This window comes from Elaeis guineensis, chromosome 2 (assembly GCF_000442705.2).
Source record: "Elaeis guineensis isolate ETL-2024a chromosome 2, EG11, whole genome shotgun sequence".
Taxonomy (NCBI): Eukaryota; Viridiplantae; Streptophyta; class Magnoliopsida; order Arecales; family Arecaceae; genus Elaeis; species Elaeis guineensis.
In genome coordinates, this window is record NC_025994.2 from 101,793,440 (window position 1) to 101,817,615 (window position 24,176).

Genomic DNA, 24,176 nt, shown 5'->3' on the forward strand with positions numbered 1-24,176 from the left:
TCAAATTTGGATAAAATCCGAAAACTGTAGTATGGATATAGATAGGATATGAATAGTACTATTTTCTATCCAAACTCGAATCCGATCCGAACCTACGGGTATGGATAATATCCCGAATCCATATCCGAATATATATGTTTATAATTTTATTTTGGTTGATAATATGCATAAAATTATTTTAATTATTTATATATTTTATGTGGAATTGTAATTCTATTTTTATGTTTGATTTCTATAAATTTAGATTTATAAATTATGTTCTATATTAAATTGATAATTTTATTTTGATTGATAATATGAATAAAATTATTTTGGTTGTTTATTTTTTTTAGGTATGGGATATGCATGGGACGGGTATGGGTTGGATATGGAAAAATGAATTATCTATGGGTATCTCTGAACCCGTTGGATATGGGGACGGGTATCTCTTTTCTTATCCGATCGGATATCGGGTAGGATTTGGGTATAGGGTATTAAGTTCGGATTTGAGGATGGATAGTACAATATCTGATCCAAATCCTATCCATTGCCATCCCTACATAGTTGAACCAAATATTATTTTAATTTATAAATAAAATAATAAAATATAATTAATTTATATCATAAGCTCTATTTTTTATTTTATTGATAAGACTGGTCATTCACCGGCATAATCAACCTGACCACTTACTCCTTCTAGCATACGCTCTATCTAATCATCCTACACGGCCCGGCAGGAATAAGGTTTTCTGTTCCGCAAATCTTCTCCTTTTTTTTTCTTTGCAAAGTTTCAGTGAAGTTAGCTCACGCATATGGGTTCTCACATTCTCCTCTCCTTAATAAAATTTTATTTTCAAAATTTAAAAAATCAAGATCTCTTGAAGTTAAAGATGCCTAATCTAAAACTTATATATACCACTTTGTCCTCACTTGATATTTTTTTCAGATTAAATGCATAATCACCTGATTAAAATGCTCGCAAGCAATTCGACCCCTCGGTTAACTATAATAATGCTCATGCATATTTTTATACCAAAGTACAGAATTTTCCCAAGAATGTTTCAAAATTCGGCACCTTCATGTTAATTATGGAATTTTGCCCTTTTATTATACAACCAAAGGTTTCATCTTTCCTCGATCAAAGTCAATGCGATCAAAAGCTAGATATTGTATTTAAGATTAAGATATAGACTAATAAGATGAGCATTAATTGAGTGACTAAGACTCTGAGATTAAAATAAATGCATATTCATTTAAGATTGAGTTTAGATTAATTAAATACAAAACTCTTACAGTAAGATTGATTATCAAAATCAATTATATTTGGAATAGAGCTTGAAATAAATTCGGTACAAACACTATGATGAAGTTTTAATCCCATAAAAAGTAGTGACCCATCTTAACTAAAATCAAATAATCAGATGGCTATGAAAGTGATAATAATTATATAGTAATAGCTTTAAACAATAATGATCCATCATTAATTATAGAAATGATCTCAAAATTGAATCATAGTAATTAAATTTGAGAAGATAAAATATCGATATCATGATCCATATATTTGAGTTGAGATCATAAGGAGAGAATGAATCACAATAAATTTATTTAAATGCTTAATAAACAGATCAAATTTAATTAACAATCAATTAATCTTAGATATAAGGTGGTCACAAATTTTTTTAGCACAATCAATATAACCACATCATGACTAGCCTAGGAATCCATAGTATTCACATTTTATTTATAATAAAAAAAATTTTATTATTATTGAAAAAAATCATATCTTTTATAATAATATATTTCAAACCACAATCAATATTATTGATCAATTGAAATGACTCAACCACTACACTTTCATTGTACAACTTTGATTAATATTCTCCAAAATTTTTTAATAATCTTAGATTAAAATTCTATAAATTCTAAGTGAAGATTTTGTTGTCTAAAAATATCAGATCATAATTATCTCTCGAGATAATTATCATATTTGTACCTTTGAATGATTAAGATATTAATTTTAAAATTTGATTTGAGTCAAGCCAACTTTGGATCACCTTGACAGTTCAATTAGGCAATTTAACTCAATCTCTCTCTTTTGGAAAAATCAACTTCTGACTTATTCATCATAATCCTATAAATTGCTAGAGCATCATAATTAGAGAAGCGAATCAATTTTAGAAGATCCACTCACAATCTTTGATAAATAAAATATTCTTCTTAGCCAAATTTTACCATGATCATAGAAGTCTTCCTTATTCGTAATATCCTTAAGTAATTATTTGATTATCTTCTTTCTATTATCTTCGTCAATCAAAACAACTATTTCCTTCTAATAACTTTCAATAAATTCAAGATTGCTATCGCATCATATCCAAATTAAAATTTTAAAATAAATCCAATGCTTAAAACAATATAATATAACCAATCTATATTATTCAAAATATATATTTCTTCCTATATTAATTGTTTAACCTCGATGTCTTCCTCAAAATTTGATCTGTATCAATCTTCTATACTTCAATACGAAGGACCATAATTTATATATATAAGGAGAACTTAGACATTATGTAATAATTTAATCGACTTTAAACACTCATAATTATTCTGAGATAATCGATCATAATCCTAATTCTACAAGCCTCTTACAAATCTAAGTTCTTGTGATCTTTAACCTATGCTCTGATATCACTCTATCACGTTCCGAATTCAATATTTAGATAGGACATGTGATGACCGCACACTTCTTAGGACGAGGTCCTAAAAAATTTGCTAGACTTATCTTTTTCTCGATCATTAATCTAACTCAGATAGTGGTGAAAATAAATTCAATAACTTTCATTCAAATTAAATATAGTTCATTAATATCTCATCAAGATCAAAATATTTATTCAAAATAAATTAAGTAAAATCCTCTAAGATCTTATGCTCCTCACTTCTCGATCCCAAGTTCAATAGAATCTTCGAAATCTAAAAAAAAAATGATGATGAGCTTTACGGACTCAGTAAGTTATCAATATCTCTAAGGGATCAAGCATATTTACAAATATTTTTTTAAATAATAGTAATTTATAATAATAGATGTATAAACCAATATAATTTTGATTCTTAAAATATATCATGTGTAACAATAAAACTTAAAATCTTCTCTCAGTCTTTATTGACTACAGTCATGATCCGTCCCGTGATAAGGTCCAGGAGAGACTAGCCCCTAAATACAGAATATCTGATCTATCAACGTATACCAATGATCAGCCCTACTAGCTAGGCCCAGAAAGAAATTAACTCTAATTCACATGCCACAATTAGCTCCATGACAAGGTAAAGAGATTAGTTCTAAAAATAAATATGCGAATGTATCAACGTGTGCTAGTAATCAGCCCTGACTAGCTAGGCCCAGGAGGACTAACTTTGCTAGCGATCAGCTCCAACTGGCTAGACCTAGGAGAAATATGTTTTTGACATGTGGCTAACGATCAGTTCTATTGGCTAAACCCAGATCATAGTCTAATTATAAAATTTTTCTCATAATTTTATCATAACCAATTTCTCATAAATAATGATATTTATTTTTTTTATAATAGTATCAACTCAAATTTTTTATCTTCCAAAAGAGTAAAAAAAATATTTTTTATTTAAAATTTCATGCATAGATAAATATGTATATTTTTTTTTCAAAAATCATGCAATATTAATATAAAGAAATCATTTCTTTCCAAAATTTATACCATGTAGAGGTGAGATATCATGCTTTATCCAACTTTTAAATAATTTTTCATGCATAAATATATACTTTCAAATTTTAATAATTTTTAAATATTATATATATATAAATCTATTTTTAAAGATATGAATATATACAAAATAAATCTTAAGATAAAACAAAACTTACAGTCAGTTGAATTCTAAAATCATGATTTTTGGCATATGACCTGATCCTCAATTTTATGCTCCCCTCGATTTAGATCAAAATCATAGATTAGATCTAATTCATTGATCAAAAAAAATTAGACAACTAGATCTGATCTGATCAATCAGTAAAAGTACAAGAGAAGAACAATCAAGATCTGATCTATTTGATCAAACTCAACTAACTTGCAAAGGAGAAAGAGATGCTCAATCTAGATTGTAGTTTGGGTCGGATGTCTCGGATCTGCCTTCTTTTTTTCTTTCTTTCTTTTTTTTTTTTTTCCTTCTTCTGTTTTTCCTTTCTCTCTTTTTTTCCTCTTCTCTTTCATATCTCTCATTCTCTCTCTTTCTCTCTCTATCTTCTCTTTCTTCCCTCTTTTTCTTTCTTTTTCTCTTCAAGCCGAATAAAGGTTTCAACACTAAGGAGGCGTTTAGTGTATTACATAGGTAATGTTGCAACGGTAATATGATTATCTAATAAAATTATAGAGAATCTTATATTGTAGTATTTGTTATGTACAGTAATATTATTATAAAATTACAGAAAATTCTATATTACAGTATTTGATATGCAATTTAGATTATATGGAACATAAGTTAATTTTTCTAAAGTATCTCTATCCTTGCTAATTGATTATTGTCTATTTTTCAGAGGAACAATTTAATTTTGAGACCAATCATTTTTCATGATATCACCCATTATGTTTTTTTTCTATTTTCATCGACTGGGACCATCTTTAATTTATTTTGATTTATTTTGATGGGAGTATTTTGATCCTGAATTTATCTTATTGCAAGATTATATGTAATCACGTAGCCACCTCTTCCTAGACAATTAGATTATCTCTTTTGAGATAATTCTGCATTACATGTAATGCAGTATTAGCTGTGAAAGTGATGAAACAAACAATGTAATCTAATTACCTGTTGTAAAATTACATGTAATTCTGTCAGAATTGCATGCTACCAAACACCCCATGAGGGGGAGGATAGAACAGATAAGGAGGAGATGGGTCGAGTGGCGGTGTGGCAATGGTTCGATCGGAGTGTTGGCAGTGAAGAATCCTAACTTAGTAAGGATTAGGTAGGAAGAAGGATTTTTGAGCGACGGTGACATGATTTGATTACAGAGTCCGATTGCTGATGGAGGTGGGGAAGAAGGAGGTGAGAGGTGAGGGAGGCTACGAAGGTGGCATTGATCAAGCATGGAGGGAATTTATAGAAAGAGAATGGGAAAGAGTGGGATAAAGCCGGCTATTCACTGGCGTAATCAATCCAACAACTGACCTCTTCTGGCGCATGGCTATATCCGGTCCCAACACCCCAAGCCGCCCACCCGGCCCCACCGGGGGCGCGAACAGGTTTCTCACGGGTATGTTGTTGAGCAATTCATTTCCTGTTTAGCTGATGCTTTAGTCTACTTGTTTTGATTTGGGATCCAGACAAATGGTCTACTAATGCAACTGTTCAAAAGGTTCTCCAATCCTTTTTCAAAGCTGGTCCCATCTCCATTCTGAGAAGAAAGCGGACCTCCACCCGGAACTGCAGCGAAGTCTCCAGTCCTTGGTGCAGTCCCAAACTTGAATTCTGTTGTGTGACTAGGACATCCACCCTCTCGCCTTTATACTCTTGTCTCTCAATCTCGTTCAAATCATCTCATCCACTTCTTGGCGGCATTCAGCAACATGGGTGTTTATTCCCTAAAAAGAAAATATTGGCTCCAATGTCATTTAGCCACAAGAAGAACCAGAAGCGGCAGTATTCAGCGATATGGGTGTTTATTTCCCTAAAAAGAAAAAAGAAAAGAGGCATGTTATTGGCTCCAATGTCATTTAGCTACAAGAAGAACCACCCCATCTACGACACCTCAAGATGGAGGAGCCCATCTACGACACTGTCACCGAGGATGACCTCGACACCTCAAGATGGAGGAGCCCATGTACGACACCGTCGCCAAGGATGGCTACGCCGCCTTCGTCGCCTGTCGTCGGGAGGCCTCTCACGGTTTCATCATCGACGACGACGGCCTTGGCTACACGGATAAGGGCCAGAAGGAAGACTGGTCCCAACCTAGCTAGCTTCCCCGAGTCCTCTGACGAGAAGTCCTACAATGGCGACGAGGATCCACGTCAGAGGGAGCTTGTAGGGAAGAGAAGGGAAGAAGAGAGGAGAGCGTTGCAGGCGTTTGAGGGGCAATGATGGTGGCTCACGGGAGAGTTTTAGTATGGTGGGAAAAGCCTAGGCCCAGCTGTGCGTTTTGATTTCTTAGCTCCACTATTAAAAAACAGGAAAGAAACAGGAGGAAGCGGAATAGAAAAAGAGAAGGGAAAGAAGCTCGGAGAGAAAAACAGAGAGAGAAGAGGGAGGGTGGGGAGCTCTTCTTTTTATGCCTTGCTCTTGATAGACAAAAGGCCGAAATAAAAACAAAAGATGGCAGATGATCTGCAGCACGCATTTCCCTTTTTCTCTTTTGCGTGGACGACGATAAAAGCAAGATGCCGACAACGCTCGCTGTATTTAGCTTTTTTTTTTTTTTTTTTTAACAGTAGAAAGTAAGATTTTACTGTGGTACTTCAAAAAATATTTTAATTTATTTATTATTTATTTATTTTTAATTTTTAAATTAAATATGAATTATTCAAATTTTAATTATTTAAAATCTTAATGTATATAATAAATATTTCAAATATTATAATAATTTTATATCACAATTCAATTAAATTTTTTTTTTTGAAAAAGTTTTCTCAGACTATCAAAGACAGAGATGGCATGGAGAAGGGGCAGGCATCTTGAAGGGTAGGATGGGGGGAATTGTGGGTGCCTGCTGGAAGGATGGTGGCGTAAAGAAGTTGTGGGCCATCGGGCGTCGTTGGAGGAGGGGGTGGTAACTGAGGGTGGTTAGAGTGGTCACAGGCCATGTAGGGAGAGTTTTTTTTGTGGGGGCGGGCGGGGGGATGAGGTGGTGGTGTTGGGGTGTGTGTGTGGAGGGAAGGAGGGGGTTGGGAACCACGGGGGTGGGCAAAGCAGTCGTGGGCTGTGCAAGAAGGTTGGGAGGGCACGTAGAGGAGCCACAAGTCGCATGGGGGAAAGGGATATGGATAGAGGAGCCGCGGGTAGATGGATGAGTGGAGGAGCTAGAGGGAGGCTGGAGGGGGTACGAAAGAGCTAGGGGTGGCATCAATTGGAGGGCTGGGCATGGAGAAGCTGCAAGCAGAGAGAGAAAAAAAATATAAATATTATTTTTTAAAAAATAATAAAATATATAAAAATAATAATATATAATATTTTAAATATTTTTTATAATTAAATATTATAAAAAAGTATTATAATAAAATATTAGAAAATAATATATATATTTTATTTGCTTATCCTTGAGAGTGGTTGGTAATCGAAGATGCGTCCATATTGTTTTGGTAATATGAGGCCAGTCTGGATGATAAATGCGGTGTGATCATTGACTAAGCGTCGGCGATTTTATCTTGGCTATGCACATGCTTGGTTTTTTTTGTGTACAGTAGACTCGTGAAAGGTGCCCCAAAATATACATGCATTGATTGTTGAGGTGTGATTTAAATATAGAGGGTTTATATGGTTGGAGAACCATGACCACGTCATTTAAATAGAATGTACCAATTGGGGTTGTATTTATTATTTGAAAAAGAATGTTTGTGAATGCATTTTAATTTTGAACTTAGATGGCATTATTGAGAAAAATAAATAATATGCTGAATTTAGAATGTAATGGGAGCTGCAATAAAAAAATCTTATCAAAGTTAGTGTGGTAAGCATGGAAAAGAGCATGGTATGGTTATAAGCAGAATTGGTTTTTTTTTCCCTATTGGTAGCATGGAAGCGAAGATACAAGAGATGAAGTGATGGGCAAGTAATAAAAGAGGTGATTTCCGTCCCGTTCTCTCTTTTCTGTATTTTTTTCTTGTCTAATGCCATTACATATCTTGCCCTGTTTTTGATTTCCTGTGGGGATTTTGATGTCGTCTGGTGGAGATACGAGCATCTTTGTTTTCTTGGAATGAATATGTTTTATCTTATATTTATTTAATTCACTCTCTTTGGAGTGTGGTTTTGGTTTTTGTTAGAGCTTGTATTAGAGCCATCAGGATCTAGGATGGACCTTAATAGCTGTTCATGGATCTCAGGGTCCTGCCCACCCACAGCTAGATTTATAATAACAAAAAGTAAGAGGTTGTATTCATAATAGAAAGTAAAAATAAGAGGTAAAGAGAGAGGAAGGGGGGAGAAATCTTAATTTATTACCCAAAAATAAGATAAGATTAGTTACATAGGATTTTTCTCCTAAAAAGATTTTATATATAGTCTTATAAATCAAAATCCATGTCCCATCATAAATTTTATCTTAAGGTTATAAATCTTAAGCATCCAAATGTTTGGATCATGGAGCTTGATCCATCTCCTTGATCTAAGTCTTATTTGTGCACTACTAATGGCTGTGATTCTCTTTTCCTGTCTCATTGGAATGAAGGGCAAATTTGAAAATATTCCTATCAGTTATTAACTCTAATCTCTGGTATAAATAGATAATCGTTGGACATCAAATGTATCAGAGCCGGCGGCTGTACTGTGTAAAAGAGAGGGCATGTGAGAGGAGTTGCTTCTCCATATCTTGTACTCTTGTAAACTCTCTTATTATATAGTAAAAATTTTTTATGCAGTCGTAGACATAGAAGCAAGAGATTCCGAACCATGTAAATTTCTGTATTCTTGTGTATGTGCGATTTGCTGTTTTTTCTTTTTTTCTCTCGCTATTCTCCATATCTCGCTGTGCGTAGGACCGAGCCCAAGTTCCTAACAATTGGTATCAGAGCAAAGTTCAAGGAGAAGAGTGGAAGCGATGGTGGCAGAAGAAGGGAAGGTGAAGATTGACAGGTTTGATGGGAAGGACTTCGATTTTTGGAAGATGCAGATCGAAGATTATCTATATCAGAAGAAGCTTCATCTATCTCTTGAAGGAAAGAACCTACAGAGATGTCACAAGTAGATTGGAATTTGTTAGATCACCGGGTGTTGGGAGTTATTCCATTGACATTGGCCAAAAATGTTGCCTTCAATATCCTGGAGGAGAAGACGACAGCGAATTTGATGAAGGCATTATCGAATATCTATGAAAAGCCCTCAGCCTCCAATAAGATATATTTGATCCGCCGCTTATTCAATTTGAAGATGAATGAAAGTATCTCTGTTACAGAACATATCAATAAGTTTAACCTGATTACTAGTCAGTTAAGTTCTGTAGAAATTAATTTTGAGGATGAAGTTCGTGCTTTGATTCTTTTATCTTCTTTATCCGAGAGTTGGGGTGCTACTGTGATCACTGTAGGCAGTTCTTGTGGCTCAAATAAGTTGAAGTTTGAGGAGGTCCAAAATTTGATTCTCAGTGAAGATATCAGAAGAAAAAAGTCTAAAGTGAATTCTGGCTCTATCCTGGCTATACATGAAGACAGAGGAAGATCTATGCAGCATAGTGAAAGCTGTGGTAAATCCAAATCCAAGAAGAGAAGCCAATCAAAATCGAAGGGTGATGGCTATTGGCATTGTGGCAAGAAAGGTCACACTAGGAAGAATTATTAATTCAGAAAGAAGAATCAGAACAAAGGCCAGAATGAGGAATCCGTAAATGCAACTATAGAAGAAGCCAATGATGTCCTCATTCTCAGTGTGGACAGTCCCATGGAAGGAATGTATGCTGAATTACATTGCTGAAAATTTTGGGAAGGTTTATCTAGTTGATGATGAACTTTTGGACATTGTGTGGAAGGGTGATATTCATATCAAGATGCCGAATCAGATAGTGTGGAAGCTGAAGAATGTCAGATATGTTCCAGGATTGAAGAGAAACTTAATCTCCATTAGGTAGCTAGACAGCGAAGGATATGTCACTACCTTTGCAAGTGGCTTATGGAAGATCATCAAAGGTGCCATGATGATAGCACAAGGGAATAAGATGGGTACTCTCTACACGATCAATAACAACAGTAGTGGCATTGGCAGAGGCGGATATAAATCTTTGGTACTGCAGACTAGGACATATGAGTGAGAAAGGCATGAAGGTGATGTTGAAAAAGAACAAGCTAGCTGATTTGAAATCTGTTGATATTGGTCTTTGTGAGGATTGCATATTTGGAAAATAAAAGAAAATCAGTTTCTCAAAGGTTGGAAGAACACCAAAAGCAACAAAGCTAGAGATTGTGCATACAAATGTGTGGGGTCCTTCTCCGATTGCATTTCTTGCAGGCTCATGGTATTATGTCACTTTCATTGATGATTCCATTAGAAAAGTATGGGTTTACTTCTTGAAAAATATGTTTGATGTGTTTGATACTTTTAAGAAGTGAAAAAACTTAGTGAAAAATGAGTCTGATACAAATATAAAATATTAGAGATCTGATAATGATAGTGAGTATGACAGCATAGAATTTAAAGAGTTTTGCACAAAGAATGAAATCAGAATGAAGAAGACAATTTCGAGTACACTTCAGCAAAATGGTATAGTAGAATGTATGAATAGAACCTTAAATGAGAAAGCTAATAGCATGAGGATTCATGCTGATTTGCCCAAGATATTTTGGGCTAAGGCAGTGAACACCACAACTTATCTAATAAATAGAGATCCGTCAGTCCCCCTAGGTTGCAAGTTGCCAGAAGAAGAATAGATAGGAAAAATAGTGAGTTTGTCATATCTGAAGGTCTTCGGTTGTGTCTCCTATATGCACATCAATGCAGAAAAAAGAGATAAGCTCAATGCAAAGTCTAGGAAGTGTTTCTTCATTGGGTATGACACTGATAAGTTTGGCTATAAGTTCTGAGATGAGCAGGACAAGAAAGTCATTAGAAGCAAAGATGTAATATTCAATGAAAGAACTCTCTATAAGGACAAGAATGTTTTTTATTTTGATAGTACAAGCGAGCTGACCAAGGAGAATGAGTAAGTTAAGTTGGAAGAGATCACAAAGGAAGATGTTGCTAAAAGGGTTCAAGAAAATCTTAAAAATATTATGGTGCAACCTCAACCAAACATACCTCAGCTGAGGAGATCTACGAGAATCTCAAGATTAACTGAAAGTTATTCACTCTCTTCGTACTATCTACTATTGACAGATGGTGGCAAATCTGAATGTTATGAAGAAGCAGTGCAAAGTGCAGATTCGGTGAAGTAGGAGTTAGCCATGAAGGATGAAATGCAGTCCTTAAAGAAAAATCAGACTTAGGAGCTTAGTGCACTACCGAAAGGCAAGAAAGCTCTAAACAACAAATGGATTTACAAAATTAAAGAGACATAATGGCAGCAAGAGGTACAAGGCAAGGCTTCTTGTGAAAGACTTTCAATAAAAAGAAGATATCGACCATACTGAAATCTTTTCTCCTGTTGTTAAGCTCTCAATAATTAGAGTGATTCTAAGTATAGTAGTAGCTAAAAATTTATACTTAGAATAGTTAGATGTTACTACTGCTTTTCTACGTGATAGGGTAGATGAGGATATTTACATGCAGCAATCTATTGGTTTTATAGTTTTTGGCAGGGAGAATCTTAATTATGTGTAAACTGAAAAAAAGCCTATATGGCTTAAAGCAAGCCCCCAGACTGTGGTACAAGAAATTTGATGAATTCATATATAATAATGATTTTGCAAGGTGTCAGAAAGATCATTGCCGTTATTTTAAGGTACTTGATGGGAGTTTTATCATATTACTCTTATATGTCAATGATATGCTTATAGTTAGACCAAATATATGAGAGATTGAAAAATAAAAGAAAGAGTTGACAAGAGAGTTTGCAATGAAAGATATGGGCATAGCAAAACAGATACTTAGATTGAGGATAGAAAAAGATATGGTGGCTGGTATATTGAAGCTTTCTCAAGCTAGTTACATTGAAAAGGTGCTCGACAGGTTCAATATGTCAAATGCAAAATCAGTGAAGATACCTTTGACTGGTCACTTTAAACCTTCTAAGGAGCAATCACCCAAGAATAATGATGAGCTAGAGAGAATGTCAAAGGTCCCTTATGCTTCAGCTATAGGCAGCCTAATGTATCCAATGATATGCATGAGATCTGACATTGCACATGCAGTGGAAGCTGAGCAGATACACGGCAAATCCGGATGAACAATATTGAAAAGTTATCAAATGGATCCTAAGATATATGAATAGTACCAAGAATGTCAGCTTATATTTTTAGGAGGGGTAGTCAAATACTACAAGACTTTGTAGATGCTGACTTAGGTAGTGATGTCGGCACCAAAAGGAGCATCATGAGATATGTCTATACTATTGGTGAGACAGCAGTGAGCTGGATTTCATAGTTGCAGAAGATTGTTACTTTTTTTACCACCGAGGTAGAGCATATTGCAATTACAGAAGTCAGCAAAGAGATAATTTGACTGCAGAACCTTCTGAAAGAACTGGACAGAGAATAGAGTTGCAGTGTACTGTTTTGCGACAGTCAGAATGCTATCCAATTTGCCAAGAATCCGATGTTCCATGCTAGGACAGAGCATATATAGCTGATATATTATTTCATTAGAGTATTGCTTGAAGATGGAAGTTTGTTACTTGAGAAGATTCAGGGTTCAAAAAATTCAGCTAACATGTTGACAAAGACGGTAACTACACGAAAGTTAAGGCTATGCATAGCCTCAATTAACCTCCGAAGTGAGTTGGATGGAGGTGCCGCACAGAGTATACAAATTTATGATATGGGAGTTTGTTATTTTTCAAATGGATGCATGTTTTGATGTCTTGGTTTTCAAGTGGAAGAATTGTTGGGATTGTGGAGCCTGATCTATCTCCTTGACCTGAGTCTTATTGGAATAGAGAACAAATCCGAAAACACCCCTACCAATTATTAACCCTAATCTCTGTTATAAATAGATAATCATTGGATATCAAATGTATCAGAGCCGGTGGCTGTGCTATATAGAAGAGAGGGCTTGTGAGAGAAAGAGTTGTTTTTTCCATCTTTTGTACTCTTGTAAACTCCCTTATTATTTAGTAAAATTTTTTTGTATGGCCGTAGATGTAGAAGCAAGAAACTTCGAACCACATAAATTTATGTATTCTTGTGTGTGTGCGATTTGCTGTTCTTTCTTTTTTCCTCCCGCTATTCTTCATATCTCGCTGCGTGTAGAGCAAAGCCCAAGTTCCTAACACCAAACATGTCCTAAGTATTTTTTTTTCTTCAAGTACAAAATATGAAAGTGTTAAGATTCATTCATTTTATGTTGCACTAGGATTATATTCCTAGTTGTTATCCCCAACTATCAGTACTCCTTAATTATTTTTAGGTTATTCCAGTATTATCCCCCATAGGGTAAGTGTTTTGTCTTTTATTGATTTTTTTTTTTAGGGGTGGGGGGTATGCCTCTTTTATTGATCATTGTAGCTCGATTTCCCATCTCGATAGGTTTAGGAAAGCTTTAGAGAGGCATTGAATGGTGGGGGGAGTAGGACTCAAGTTTTTATCGTGGCCGGATAAGTGTTAAATTCTATTTATATATACTATGGTGAGGTGATTTATCATTCTCAAGTAAATATTCGTTGCAACGGTGATATCACGTCAAACTTATAATAATCTAATAAGAATACTTGCATTTCATCGATTGTCATATATTTCATCGATTTCTATGATGATACCTCATACTGTCCCGTTAATTTTTGATTTTTGATTGATTTGTTATAAATTTGATATGGTATCACCATTGCAACGAATATTTACTCACCGTCGACCTTAGTGTGGCTGGTGTCTCATAATGTCTTTACACGTGGAGAGTGCTGCCTCGTCCCTTGAATGGAGAAGACCACGAAGGTCTTTGATGTGAAGCGTGAGCACATGCCTCATACTTGGTATCTTGTGTTGAAGCTGCCATCTCCTTTTATGTGAGTCCATCCATATGCCATCCTCCATGCAATCAAAGCTAGGCTAGTTTGTTATTGTCAGGTGTTATGCAGATGTGTATAGATTTTCTACATGGCATATCAGAGCTAGGTGGAATTTTTTCATAGGGTGTCAGAGCTTGGATTTTTCTTACAGGTGTCTTAAGTGCCATGATGGCTCATCAAATTTGTGATTTGGTGGTGATCTAGAGCTTCTCTAATTCATTGTGCTCGTATGTAAGTGTCTAGATTCTATTTATGGTTCACTGAACTTTCAAGCAAGTTGATCTTGTGGGCCAACTATTGCCACACCCTTATTTTCCTAGGATAAAAAGGTTGAACGATACTAATTACTCTTATTAGGGTTCTTGCATCAAGTCATGTTTAATTGAGCAAGGTTTTTGAGAGGGTGTTAATAGACTAGATGTGGTGGTGTCACTTGATATTCCTGAAAATGAGAATGCAAGAAGAAAGCAAAGAATCAAATTTGCTAGAGCCATGTTTTCTCTTCTAGTTATAGTGGAGGGAAGAAATTTATGTATTTTCAAGATATTATAGAGTCTAAAAAGCTTGGGATATTCTTGCTCAAGTTTCAATATCACAACTTCAATAGTCTTTTTTTTTTTTTTTTGAGTAACAAATGGATGAAGAAATATTCTTCCACCAACTTTTATTAATTATGATTAAAGTATTACATTCACAATGATGGTTGTTGGAAGGAGATCAAAGATGAGAAGTACTTAGCGGTTAGAATGGTGGAAAAGGTGAAATATACCAGTCACTAGACTTTTTTCAACCGATCTCTCGAAGAATGGTAATAATTTCAGTAGAAGAGGTTAATGTCTAGTCTTTAATTAGAGTGATGGCCTATTTCGCAAGCACTGTGCAAACTAATGCTTCAAATCTAGAGATGCGATAATTAGTTTTCTCCAAACTTAATTAGTTTGAACATCTGAGATGGCCATAAAGGTAACAGATCTTACAATTGATCAAGTTAGTGAGAATATTCAGGATCAATTAGATCTGAAAGTACTTATTCTTTCGGATTTGATTGATCCTTAGTAGTGTCTTTCGAATTCTTAATAGTTTTTTTCTTGTCATCATCATCATCACCATCATCATAACCAAAAAAAAAAAAATCAAGAAAGAGCATCCATATCTTCCCCCTGAAATTTGGGATTGATCTCCAAACATTCTCAAAAGAACACCCATAACAATTCCCTTTAGTCATACTTTTCTAAAAGATAAACCTAGATGAGGGGAACTCTAGGACTTGTATAGTGTTTTTGGGTTCATGCGTTACCAATGTAAGACCTGACATTTTGTGTGCTACATAACAACATTTTGTTTATGTACAGTCGACCTGCATCCCATTTCCACACAGCAACTTTCATTTAGTTATTTTCTCAAAAAAAAAAAAGAAAAATGATAGGATCATTCTACTTAAGTCACTTTAATCTTACTTGATTCGTGGCAGGAAGGGCACCTAAACTTTGAAATGGATGGTTCACCCTTCCAAATAACCCGCTAATTAATATGACCTGATCACCAATAATTTACCTTACACCTTTGCCTCTTTTCACTGTTCTGGCAAACATATTGAGGGGCTCTGATTCTGAAAACGAGTCATGCATGTTTATTTAGGAAAATGTTCCAATTGTGCTAAGCAGTTACATATGACATAATGTTAATGATGTTTTAGATTATTAAAACACTAGTTTTCATTGCGGTCGTTGGAGGGAAGGAAAAATTTACAGATAATAAATGTTAGAGAAACTGTTACATTCCATCACTTATTCATGGAGAGTAGATCATATGGACGGAAGAAGAGACAACGCATCAGAAATTTATTTATTCACTTCTAAATCTCTTTTGTAATACGATTGAGTTATAAAATTACATGATTTCAGTTGAATGTAGGATACTCTCTGGTACTTGCAAGCTATATGGTTGCTGAAGGAAAGGCCAAGGAATATTTTCTTTTGAGGAAAAGCCAAGATTGAGTTGCCCTCCGAGACCGGTTACCAACTGACCGAGCGTTACATCCAATCACCTTTTTAGCATGAGAGAAGCTATATTGTTACAGTTTAGAGATGTATCTTTTCACTAGAGAAGCAGCCTGGCCGTACCCTGGACCCTGGTGCAAACATTAATGGGAGCAAGTCAATTGAAAAAATTAAAACCTACTCCACATGTCACATGTTGGTAGACCTCATTGGTCCTACAATGCTTGGGTAACAAATGTGAGTCGGTCCCACATAGCCTCATTCTTTTTTTTTTTTGGGTAGAACATTCTGTTTCTGTTTAGATGAAGACTACATTCTAATACTGCTGCCGCTACTACTGCATTACTTTCATAAAAGCTGAGGAAGAAAAGGAAAAATAGATTAGATTCGCACACCAAGTGCGAACAGATAGATCACCATGACAAGCAGTCCCATCTCATAAAGGAACCAAAAGAAGCGCCATTGGATGCACCTTCTTAATGGACATCCCAACATTTCTCTTTTACACTCCTCACGAACAATTTACAAACATAACGTCGGAACATTTCTACATACTTTTGAGACTATGAAGAAGATCCTCTGAAGCACAGAATGAAACAAAAAGCTGCTCTAAATCATAATGAAACAAAGAGAGAGCAATGATTGAAGGAAAAAGTTTGAAGATATCCAATGGATAAGGAAAATACTAATAATATTACTCACCAGCTCCAAATTCCAGTCAGTAAACTCCGAAATCTGTTAGCGGAAAGCTTCTTCACTATCTTCTTTGCATCTGTAACATCGGTCTCTGCAAGCTTTTCTAGATGCTTCACATACTTGGAAGCCATGATCTTTTTCCGCCCGCTGTTGCTCTCCACTAAGGACATGAGAGCAGGGAGCAAGAACTTCTTTGTCACCGTCTTCTCTTCGAGATTGAGCAGCTGGAGAATCCGGTTCACGTTTTGGTCTTCTTGAATGAATCTTCTACGGTTTCTCTGAGTTGAGACCATGCCGCAGATTGCCTCGGCCGCCAACTCCCGGACCTCAAAAGATCTAGCATCAAGTAGCTTTACAAGCTCTGGTATAAACCCGACGTCACCCATTGCCTTCTTAGCCTCTTGAGACAGCCCACAGAGACGAGACGCAACTTTAAGTGCCGATTCCTGGATGGAGATCTCACCATTTCTCAAAAAGAAGAGAACTCGACGAAGAAACCCAGAGGCCATAAACAAATTTATGGAAGTTGGAGATGAGAAACACAATGCATCAATAGCCCTGAGAGCAACATCTCTTGCCTTTGAAGAATAATGAGAATTTGGGTCCAAAATCTTGGTAAGTGACTCGACCACCCCTGCTCTTACCACCTTCTCTTTGATGGGGTCATCCTCACAAGTAATGGCAGTTAAGAATTCTATAGCTTGGATTTGGAACACCTCCTCCTTGGATCCTGACAGCTTCATAAAAATAGACACTGCCCCTTCTTCCAACATGAACCTCTTGATCTCATCGACGCTGCTGAGGCTCTTCAATATGCCACAAGCCGACTGAATCAATTCTGCGCTGCTATTGACATTGTCACAGATCTTTAGCAGTGTGGTAACACCTCCTTGAGCTGCGACCGACCATGCGTTGTCCGAATTCTCTGTCAGTTTCTTCAGAGCTTGAGCTGCTCTCTCCTTCCCCAATTCACTTCCTGTTTCCAGAATTTGAATTAGAGGTACAACAACATCAGCCGTTACAAGAGCTCCACGGTAGGCGTCGAACCCGGCGATCACTGAAACTGCCAGCAGGGCCTCCTCTGTGATGCCCATATCCACTTCAAGCAGCCTCACCAGTACACTAACACCATCATCCATGTCAACTACTATAATCCTGACATATTTCTCATCCTCCAAAAGGATCTCATTCAGAGCAGCCAAGGCTCTAGTTCTCATCTCCAAGTCTCCAATCTTTAGTCTTGAGAACAGATCCTTCACGTAGAACCTCATGTCCTCATGGCTGGAGCCAGCACTTGGCTTTGACAGGATAATGGCTTGGGAGTGCCTCAGAATTCCAGAAGAATATATTTCAGTGAGCTGCTTGATGTGGAGCTCCAGCTTGGCAGTGACGACAGCAAGATCACTTCTTAGGAGGAGCTTCCCGCCATTGTAGGACTCATCACTGCATCGATGTGCAAGCACTCGGGCCTCGTTTGCAGTCGATGCCACGGCTTGCAACAGTTTGTTGAGCTCTGAATTGGTGTTGAAATCATCGCCATCGGCCACGGCGGTTAGGCCGGAGTGCAGCTGCTCGAGCTTGTCCCGGATCAGTTGCCATTTCTTAGGGAAGAATTGGATGGAGTAGGAAGAGAAGATTAAAGAATCTAAGAGCTCCGGTGCTTGGCAGAGACTAATATCTTCCTCCCTTTCTTTCATCTCTGGCTTCATGGAGATGGAACCATCTTCGTGCAGCTTTGGTCGCCAAGTTCTCTTGGAATTTTGGAGGTTCTGGCTGGAAATATGAGAGGATTATGAGGCATCCTTGGTAGGAAGAGAAAGCTATATGGATTTTGTTTGCTATTATCGGTCAATCCCTGTCATCCACTCATTTGTGACTCTCTATCCGTTTGTTAATGGATCTTTCTCCTTTGAGCAGTGGTAAATGAACTTTTCAACGCTGACATTTATGTCTCAACAATAGGTTATTTTGGTCCCTAGAAGATGGAGGTTTGTTTGGCCTGTTGAAGATTCTGGTAAAAAGCGGAAATCTATGATGAAAGGTTTGTCCGGAACGTGAAACGGTGAAAGTAACAGTATCAATAAGAAGCTAGGTGCTTGCTCTGTTTGATGATGATTGGAATAGAGGCATCTTAGGAGAGATGAAAAACTAGTGAGTATCTTGGATTGGGAAGAACAGATAGATTGATAATAAAAGATTTCCTAAAAGAAAAAAAAAAAAAAAAAAGCAAGCTAACTGTTCATAAAATTTATTCAATTATTTTTACACATTTCCTTAGGGATTGTATTATATATTCCACATATGCCCGTTCTCCTCTTCATTGTAATACCACCTATGGCAGCTGATTTCTTTTTTTTCTAAAGATTTTAGGAGAGGTTGATCCCCACATTTTTAATTTTTTTGGTTTTTGTTATATGTTCCTATGAGTAGAAAACATGAGTGACCTTAAGAAGAATGTTATACATGCATGACCTCAAGAAAATGTTATAAGTTTAAGGTTGCAGCGCATCTTTATAACTCCATTAAAACAAAATTTGATATTAAGAGTGTGAGGACCACGTAAATACATATTTAGTTAAACATTAGCTATGCATAGGATAGATATTAGATACTTATATAGGATCAAGAAACTTAAATAATACCTTATGATTAATCTTTTTAGATGAGGTCTTAGATTATTATGAATGGTATCAAAGTAGATCCAATTCAATCCATATTCTATATGGACTAGGAGGGTACTATAGCATAGGTTCATTAAGACCGACAACGACTTGATCATAGTGTTTATAATTACATTTGAATCCTTAGCTTGACCATGAGTTAATCGTAGTATTTGTGTTAAGATTTAAATCCTTTGTCTGGCGATAATGTCAAAACTTAAATGATGGGAGGTATGTAAGTATATTTGATTCCATATTATCGGATAGATATTGAGTACTTATATAAAGCCAAAAAATCCTAATAATACATTTGGATTTTTTTTTTTGGATTAGACCCTAGGTTATAATTACAAAGAGGAGAGCTAACTATATGAAGTTCTCCAACTTCAACAAATCATGCTTTGATTTGTATGACTTACCTTCACAGATAGTATCATGGTTGCAGGTCCGGATGAAGGTTTGGTATCCTATCAATACCTCAAAGTTCTATGAGAGTTCTACAAGAATAACATGAATTCCCATTGTGTACCAACCCAACATCTCAGTAAAAAAAGATCCCGATCTGACTAAGATCTAAATCCATACATCCAAATATAAATGCTACGATTGGCTCATGATCAACCCCAATGAATTTGCACTACAGTATTTTATAGTTCACGTAGGCTATGGACTAGATCGACTCTAATATCATTTGTAATGATTTAAGATCTCATTCAAAATGATTTGTCGAAAGATATTATTTGAATTTTTTAATTTTATATAAATATTTGAAATATTTTTTATGAATAATCGATGTGGAACAAAATACAGGACCTCACACATTATGATATCTAATATAATAATAATTATTATTATTATTTTATATTGTTCCCGTAACTTTTTCACTGTATTTTTTTATTAATTTATATACTCGCTGAAAATGGATTCTGTGCTGGAAAAAAAACAATTATAAGGGGTGCTGACATTAATTACCTCTGTCCATAAAGAAAAGTTAACATATGCCTCAGAATACGAGGACAGTCCTTTTAGGTTGCTAGCTGTCCACGAGTAAGAACAAAAGGTGAAAGGCCAATGAGCCTCTTCCAGCGTTAATGCGAAGGAAGAACAGTTGCAGTCATGGACCGCTAAAAGCACCCATGAAGGCTACAGTGTGGCATATCTAATATTCTCGGCAAGGCGGTGCCATTGTACCCCATGTGAAACCCTTTGTTTGGGAGCGCTACCCTTGGCCTATGGTGCCTTGTTTTAGAGTTGGCGAGAGAGAGAGAGAGAGCCTTTATAACTTGGTAGGGCACGTAGGAGAGAGAGGCTATCCAAAGGGCAAAGTTACCCATATAAAACAAAGCTAGCAGAAAACACTAGGGGCATGGGCGTTGCGACCCAAACAAAGAGGACAAGCTTTACGAGGAGTGCTGAAGAAGATGGGCGTGGGAATGATGAAGACCTTCGGCAATTAAACATGTTTCTTCACGAGATTTCCACAAAGCTATAGTGATAAAAATGACCAACAGATGGTCCTATATATCAATAGGTGTTCATTTTCTTAGTATTATCATGTTTGTAAGGGACAAAGTGCCTCTATGTTTGTATTCGCTCTCTTCTTTTATAAACAGCTTCCCATTTAATGACTAGGACAGTGTTTAAAATATGCCAAACACCATCAATAGTCGTTCTTCCATGTGGCCTTTCACTAAATTTTTAAGCCTTAACTCTTCTTTTCTATTTTGTCTCTTGTTGTTATGCATAACACTTGAGACAGTTGATCAAACCCAACAAAATTGTATGGAGAGCCACTGCATGGATCAGCACATGGATGCAAATTTTATAATCAAAATATTCGTGATGCAAATTTGATGTGTAATTTGGATTAGAGATCCACAGAATCTTAAAAGATTCATTTCACCTTGGCCTGGAACAACTGTGAAGTAACATAGTACTAACTATGCACTGAACTTATTCCGAACAAAAACACTGGATTAAAAACTGCTTTGAAAGTAGAGATGAACTAATGATGATAGTTTAAGTAAAATAACTGGTTGCTGTGTTATCTTACAATATATAGTAGTACAGGAAACTCGCCAGTAGTCGATTTGGCTTTGCAATAGAATTGTTTCAGGTCACGACCGATTTCAGTGGACCAGAAATGACGGGCTAAAATTATGGGCATCTTTTGTCTCAATCATGCAGTTATTGGCTGCGGCTCCAAGGAGGAATAAGATTTTGATTAGCTACGGAAAAAATAAGTCTGAATATCTTTCTTTAGTTGACTGGTTCAACATGATAAAATATGTCAAAAAGGACAACTTTTAAATTAGGTACAATGAAAGGTCCCTTTTGTGATGGAGAAAGGTGTTGATCGCTTGAGTAGGGATGAACAGAATTCCAGGTATATATGATAAAGTTTCCTCAGTTTGGAAGAGAGTAGATGTAGATTACTAATTGTTTCATGTTGATCTGCTAAATATTGTAAAATTATGTCTGCATAAAGTTAAGAAGATCTCTACAGTAGAGGGATGGTCATTGGTCGCTCTTTACCAGACCAAAACTAAAGACTCCCCGTCAGTGTCCTGTAGGATGTTGATCCTTGTCATGTGACTGCATGACTTGTTCTGGATTTAGTTTCCAAACAAAACACACAGGACTGTGCGATCGAACTGAAAGCATAGGCTACGTCACACGCCTGAGTCCTCTTGCTTCCTGACATGCTTCCTTTCTAGACTAGCTAGATCCTTATTCAAGAGTTTCACCTTCGATAGAAACAAATAGCAGAGACCTGCTACAAGCAAACTCCTTTCCATGAGGAGAGAATACGTTTATAACATAATAATAAGCCTTGTTTCCTTGATTCAAATAATAGAGCTACAAGATTTGGTTTTAAAGGTATTGATTAACCAAATAACAGTACTAGTTCTAGAATAACATGAACCACATTCATGATGCTATAACCATGAGAAAAGGACACAAGATAAACACACACACACACACACAGAGAAGGGCATAAGAGAAGGGAGAAGATCTAAAGAGAGATACTTCAATCATTAGATTTTCACAATATCAGTTCATCTAGCTATTCTTTTTTCTCTGATGAAGAAAAGCAAGTTCAATTCGCAGTTGATCATACCATCTCATCTGGTATTGTCTCCTCAGCACTAGTGTGGGAGATATCATAAAGATACACTCACGCATGTCTTTGGATGTCCAAATGTTCTATTATCCATCAACCAGCAACCAGCATGAAGGAATGACTTTCCATTTCCTCAGTGGCAGATTTCTTGATCTAATTTGGATACCTTAGAGTTAAGAATATGCAAAACAAAATACTTGGCAACTCTTCCTTGGCTTTGTCTGTTTGGATTAATTTCTCCTACTGATATGGATTTTGAATGCTTACATGATCATAACGTGTCTAGGTTTTTGATCAAGAACAGATTTAGGTTGCCAGTGCTGAAGGTCGGTCTCGGTACAATAGGTTGAACAGATTGATTTTTGTTCAAAAATCATTGTATGATACAAAATTTAAAGATTGCATCAGAGATAAGCCAGGATGACATGAGTTTTGATTAAAAAGTTATGGTAAATTAAGTTATAACAGAGATTGCAATACTAAATCTCATGATTATCGAGGTGTTCCCACCTACAAAATACAAAAGACCGTCTTCCGCGACGGGATTTATATCCAACATGGCTTGTTCCAACATCAAATCCGGCCTTCTCTCATACAACTTTACATACTATAAATTTTTGTCCTCACAATTGTCAGAGATTTTGTTCAAATATTTGGAAAAAAAAAAATCTAAAAATTCCTACTTGGCGCTATGTTTGGGGACCAGAAAGAAACATGAAAACGATAGAGCAATTGCCGCTCGATGGCTCCACACCACTTCGAAAAATTCAATTTCAACCATACTTGGAGCAAACAAACAACTAGAAAAAAAAAAAAGGAGAGGAAAGAAAGAATTGAAAGCAAGGTCGCTAAGCAGACTCACAAACAATGTTGAATGGTCCCACCTGCAACAGTCCAAGATCCCACAATTTTGGTCATCAAACCATAAATTAGACACTTCTCAGCCCCTTATCATTAGCACCTTGTGGAAGAATTCTTTCCTGCGGCTTGTATTCACCTAAAGGTTCTGGCTGACAGAATTCAGCATGCCAGTAGGTTGTAAGTACTCTCCTATGTCTTTAATATTGCCACAAGAACTCTCATCCACATTAGCCCTATCGCTTAGAAATGATACAGCCTCCTCCAGCCTCCCATTCACCAACCAAATAATAGAATGCTTGCCCTAGTCATCCATCACCTATAATTTTTAAAAGACAATGAACCACATCCTCAAAAAGAAAAAAAAGGAAAAAAAGCCAATGACCGATCTAACCAAGCTTTTGTGAATTGTGGCTAACTTGTCAATACCCTTTGTGGATCCAAATCAAATAGCAACAGAACGAAACTTAAAATGTTGAGTCAATCCAAAGGTGGCAAACTAAACTAATTTATTCTATTTACCAGACAAAATGAAACAGAATACAAGCATATTGTTTTTCAATGCATTAGCTGTTATTTTTTACATGGCTAACAGAAAGATTTACCGAAGAAACATGGGTCGAATTACAGCCTACCTCACTCTGCAGCCTGATCTCTCCCATAAGGATAGAAGATGGATGCGCCAGTGCAGGGCAAGGAGAACAATGCACCAGAAGAGGAGGAAGCCGGCACTGACCAGCATGTGCCTGATCCAACCACAAATCCAGTGCCACCTGCCAAGCACCAGTCTGTTCCCACCATTAGTCCACACATGCTGGTGGCCCATCATATCTCCAGCAGCTCGAGTGCTCCTAGTATATTCCAGGACATCAGCTCGTGGCCACAAGCCTGCTACTTGATTGACGTGGCCTGTCCGCCAGCACCCACTGCTGTCACTTCCCTCTCGCATCCATAATCCAATCCAAAGCACCCCTTCCCTTCATCCACACTCAGTAATCCATTCTTTCTTTGTCAGGAAACCAGCACTGGCATCAGAG

The 24,176-nt window shown here is 36.4% G+C and overlaps 1 protein-coding gene across 3 annotated transcripts; it reads right to left on the reverse strand.

Annotated features, from left to right (window-relative positions):
• Positions 1-15,623: 15,623 nt before the first annotated feature.
• LOC105032211 (uncharacterized) lies at positions 15,624-24,088 on the reverse strand. Of its 3 annotated transcripts, none has more exons than XM_029260882.2 (3): positions 23,775-24,088; positions 16,504-18,270; positions 15,624-15,932 (listed from the first exon to the last, which is right to left on the reverse strand). In XM_029260882.2, the coding sequence occupies exons 1-3, from the start codon at positions 24,086-24,088 to the stop codon at positions 15,902-15,904; spliced, it is 2,112 nt and encodes a 703-aa protein (XP_029116715.1). In that variant the 3' UTR covers positions 15,624-15,901. The 3 variants fall into 3 exon arrangements, with proteins under 3 accessions (XP_029116715.1, XP_073108503.1, XP_010904903.2); XM_073252402.1 differs by lacking the exon at positions 15,624-15,932 and adding an exon at positions 15,953-16,158; XM_010906601.4 differs by lacking the exon at positions 15,624-15,932 and adding an exon at positions 16,241-16,380.
• Positions 24,089-24,176: the final 88 nt, after the last annotated feature.

What these genes read in the sequence shown, in the direction of transcription:
- LOC105032211 (XM_073252402.1), bottom strand. Translation starts at nt 24,088, where the DNA reads ATGCGAGAGGGAAGTGACAGCAGTGGGTGCTGGCGGACAGGCCACGTC. An exon ending in AGATCAGGCTGCAGAGTGAG is followed by an intron (nt 18,271 to 23,774) that starts GTAGGCTGTAAT and finishes TCATATTTCCAG; the next exon opens with CCAGAACCTCCAAAATTCCA. An exon ending in CTGACTGGAATTTGGAGCTG is followed by an intron (nt 16,159 to 16,503) that starts GTGAGTAATATT and finishes TTTCTTCCTCAG; the next exon opens with CTTTTATGAAAGTAATGCAG.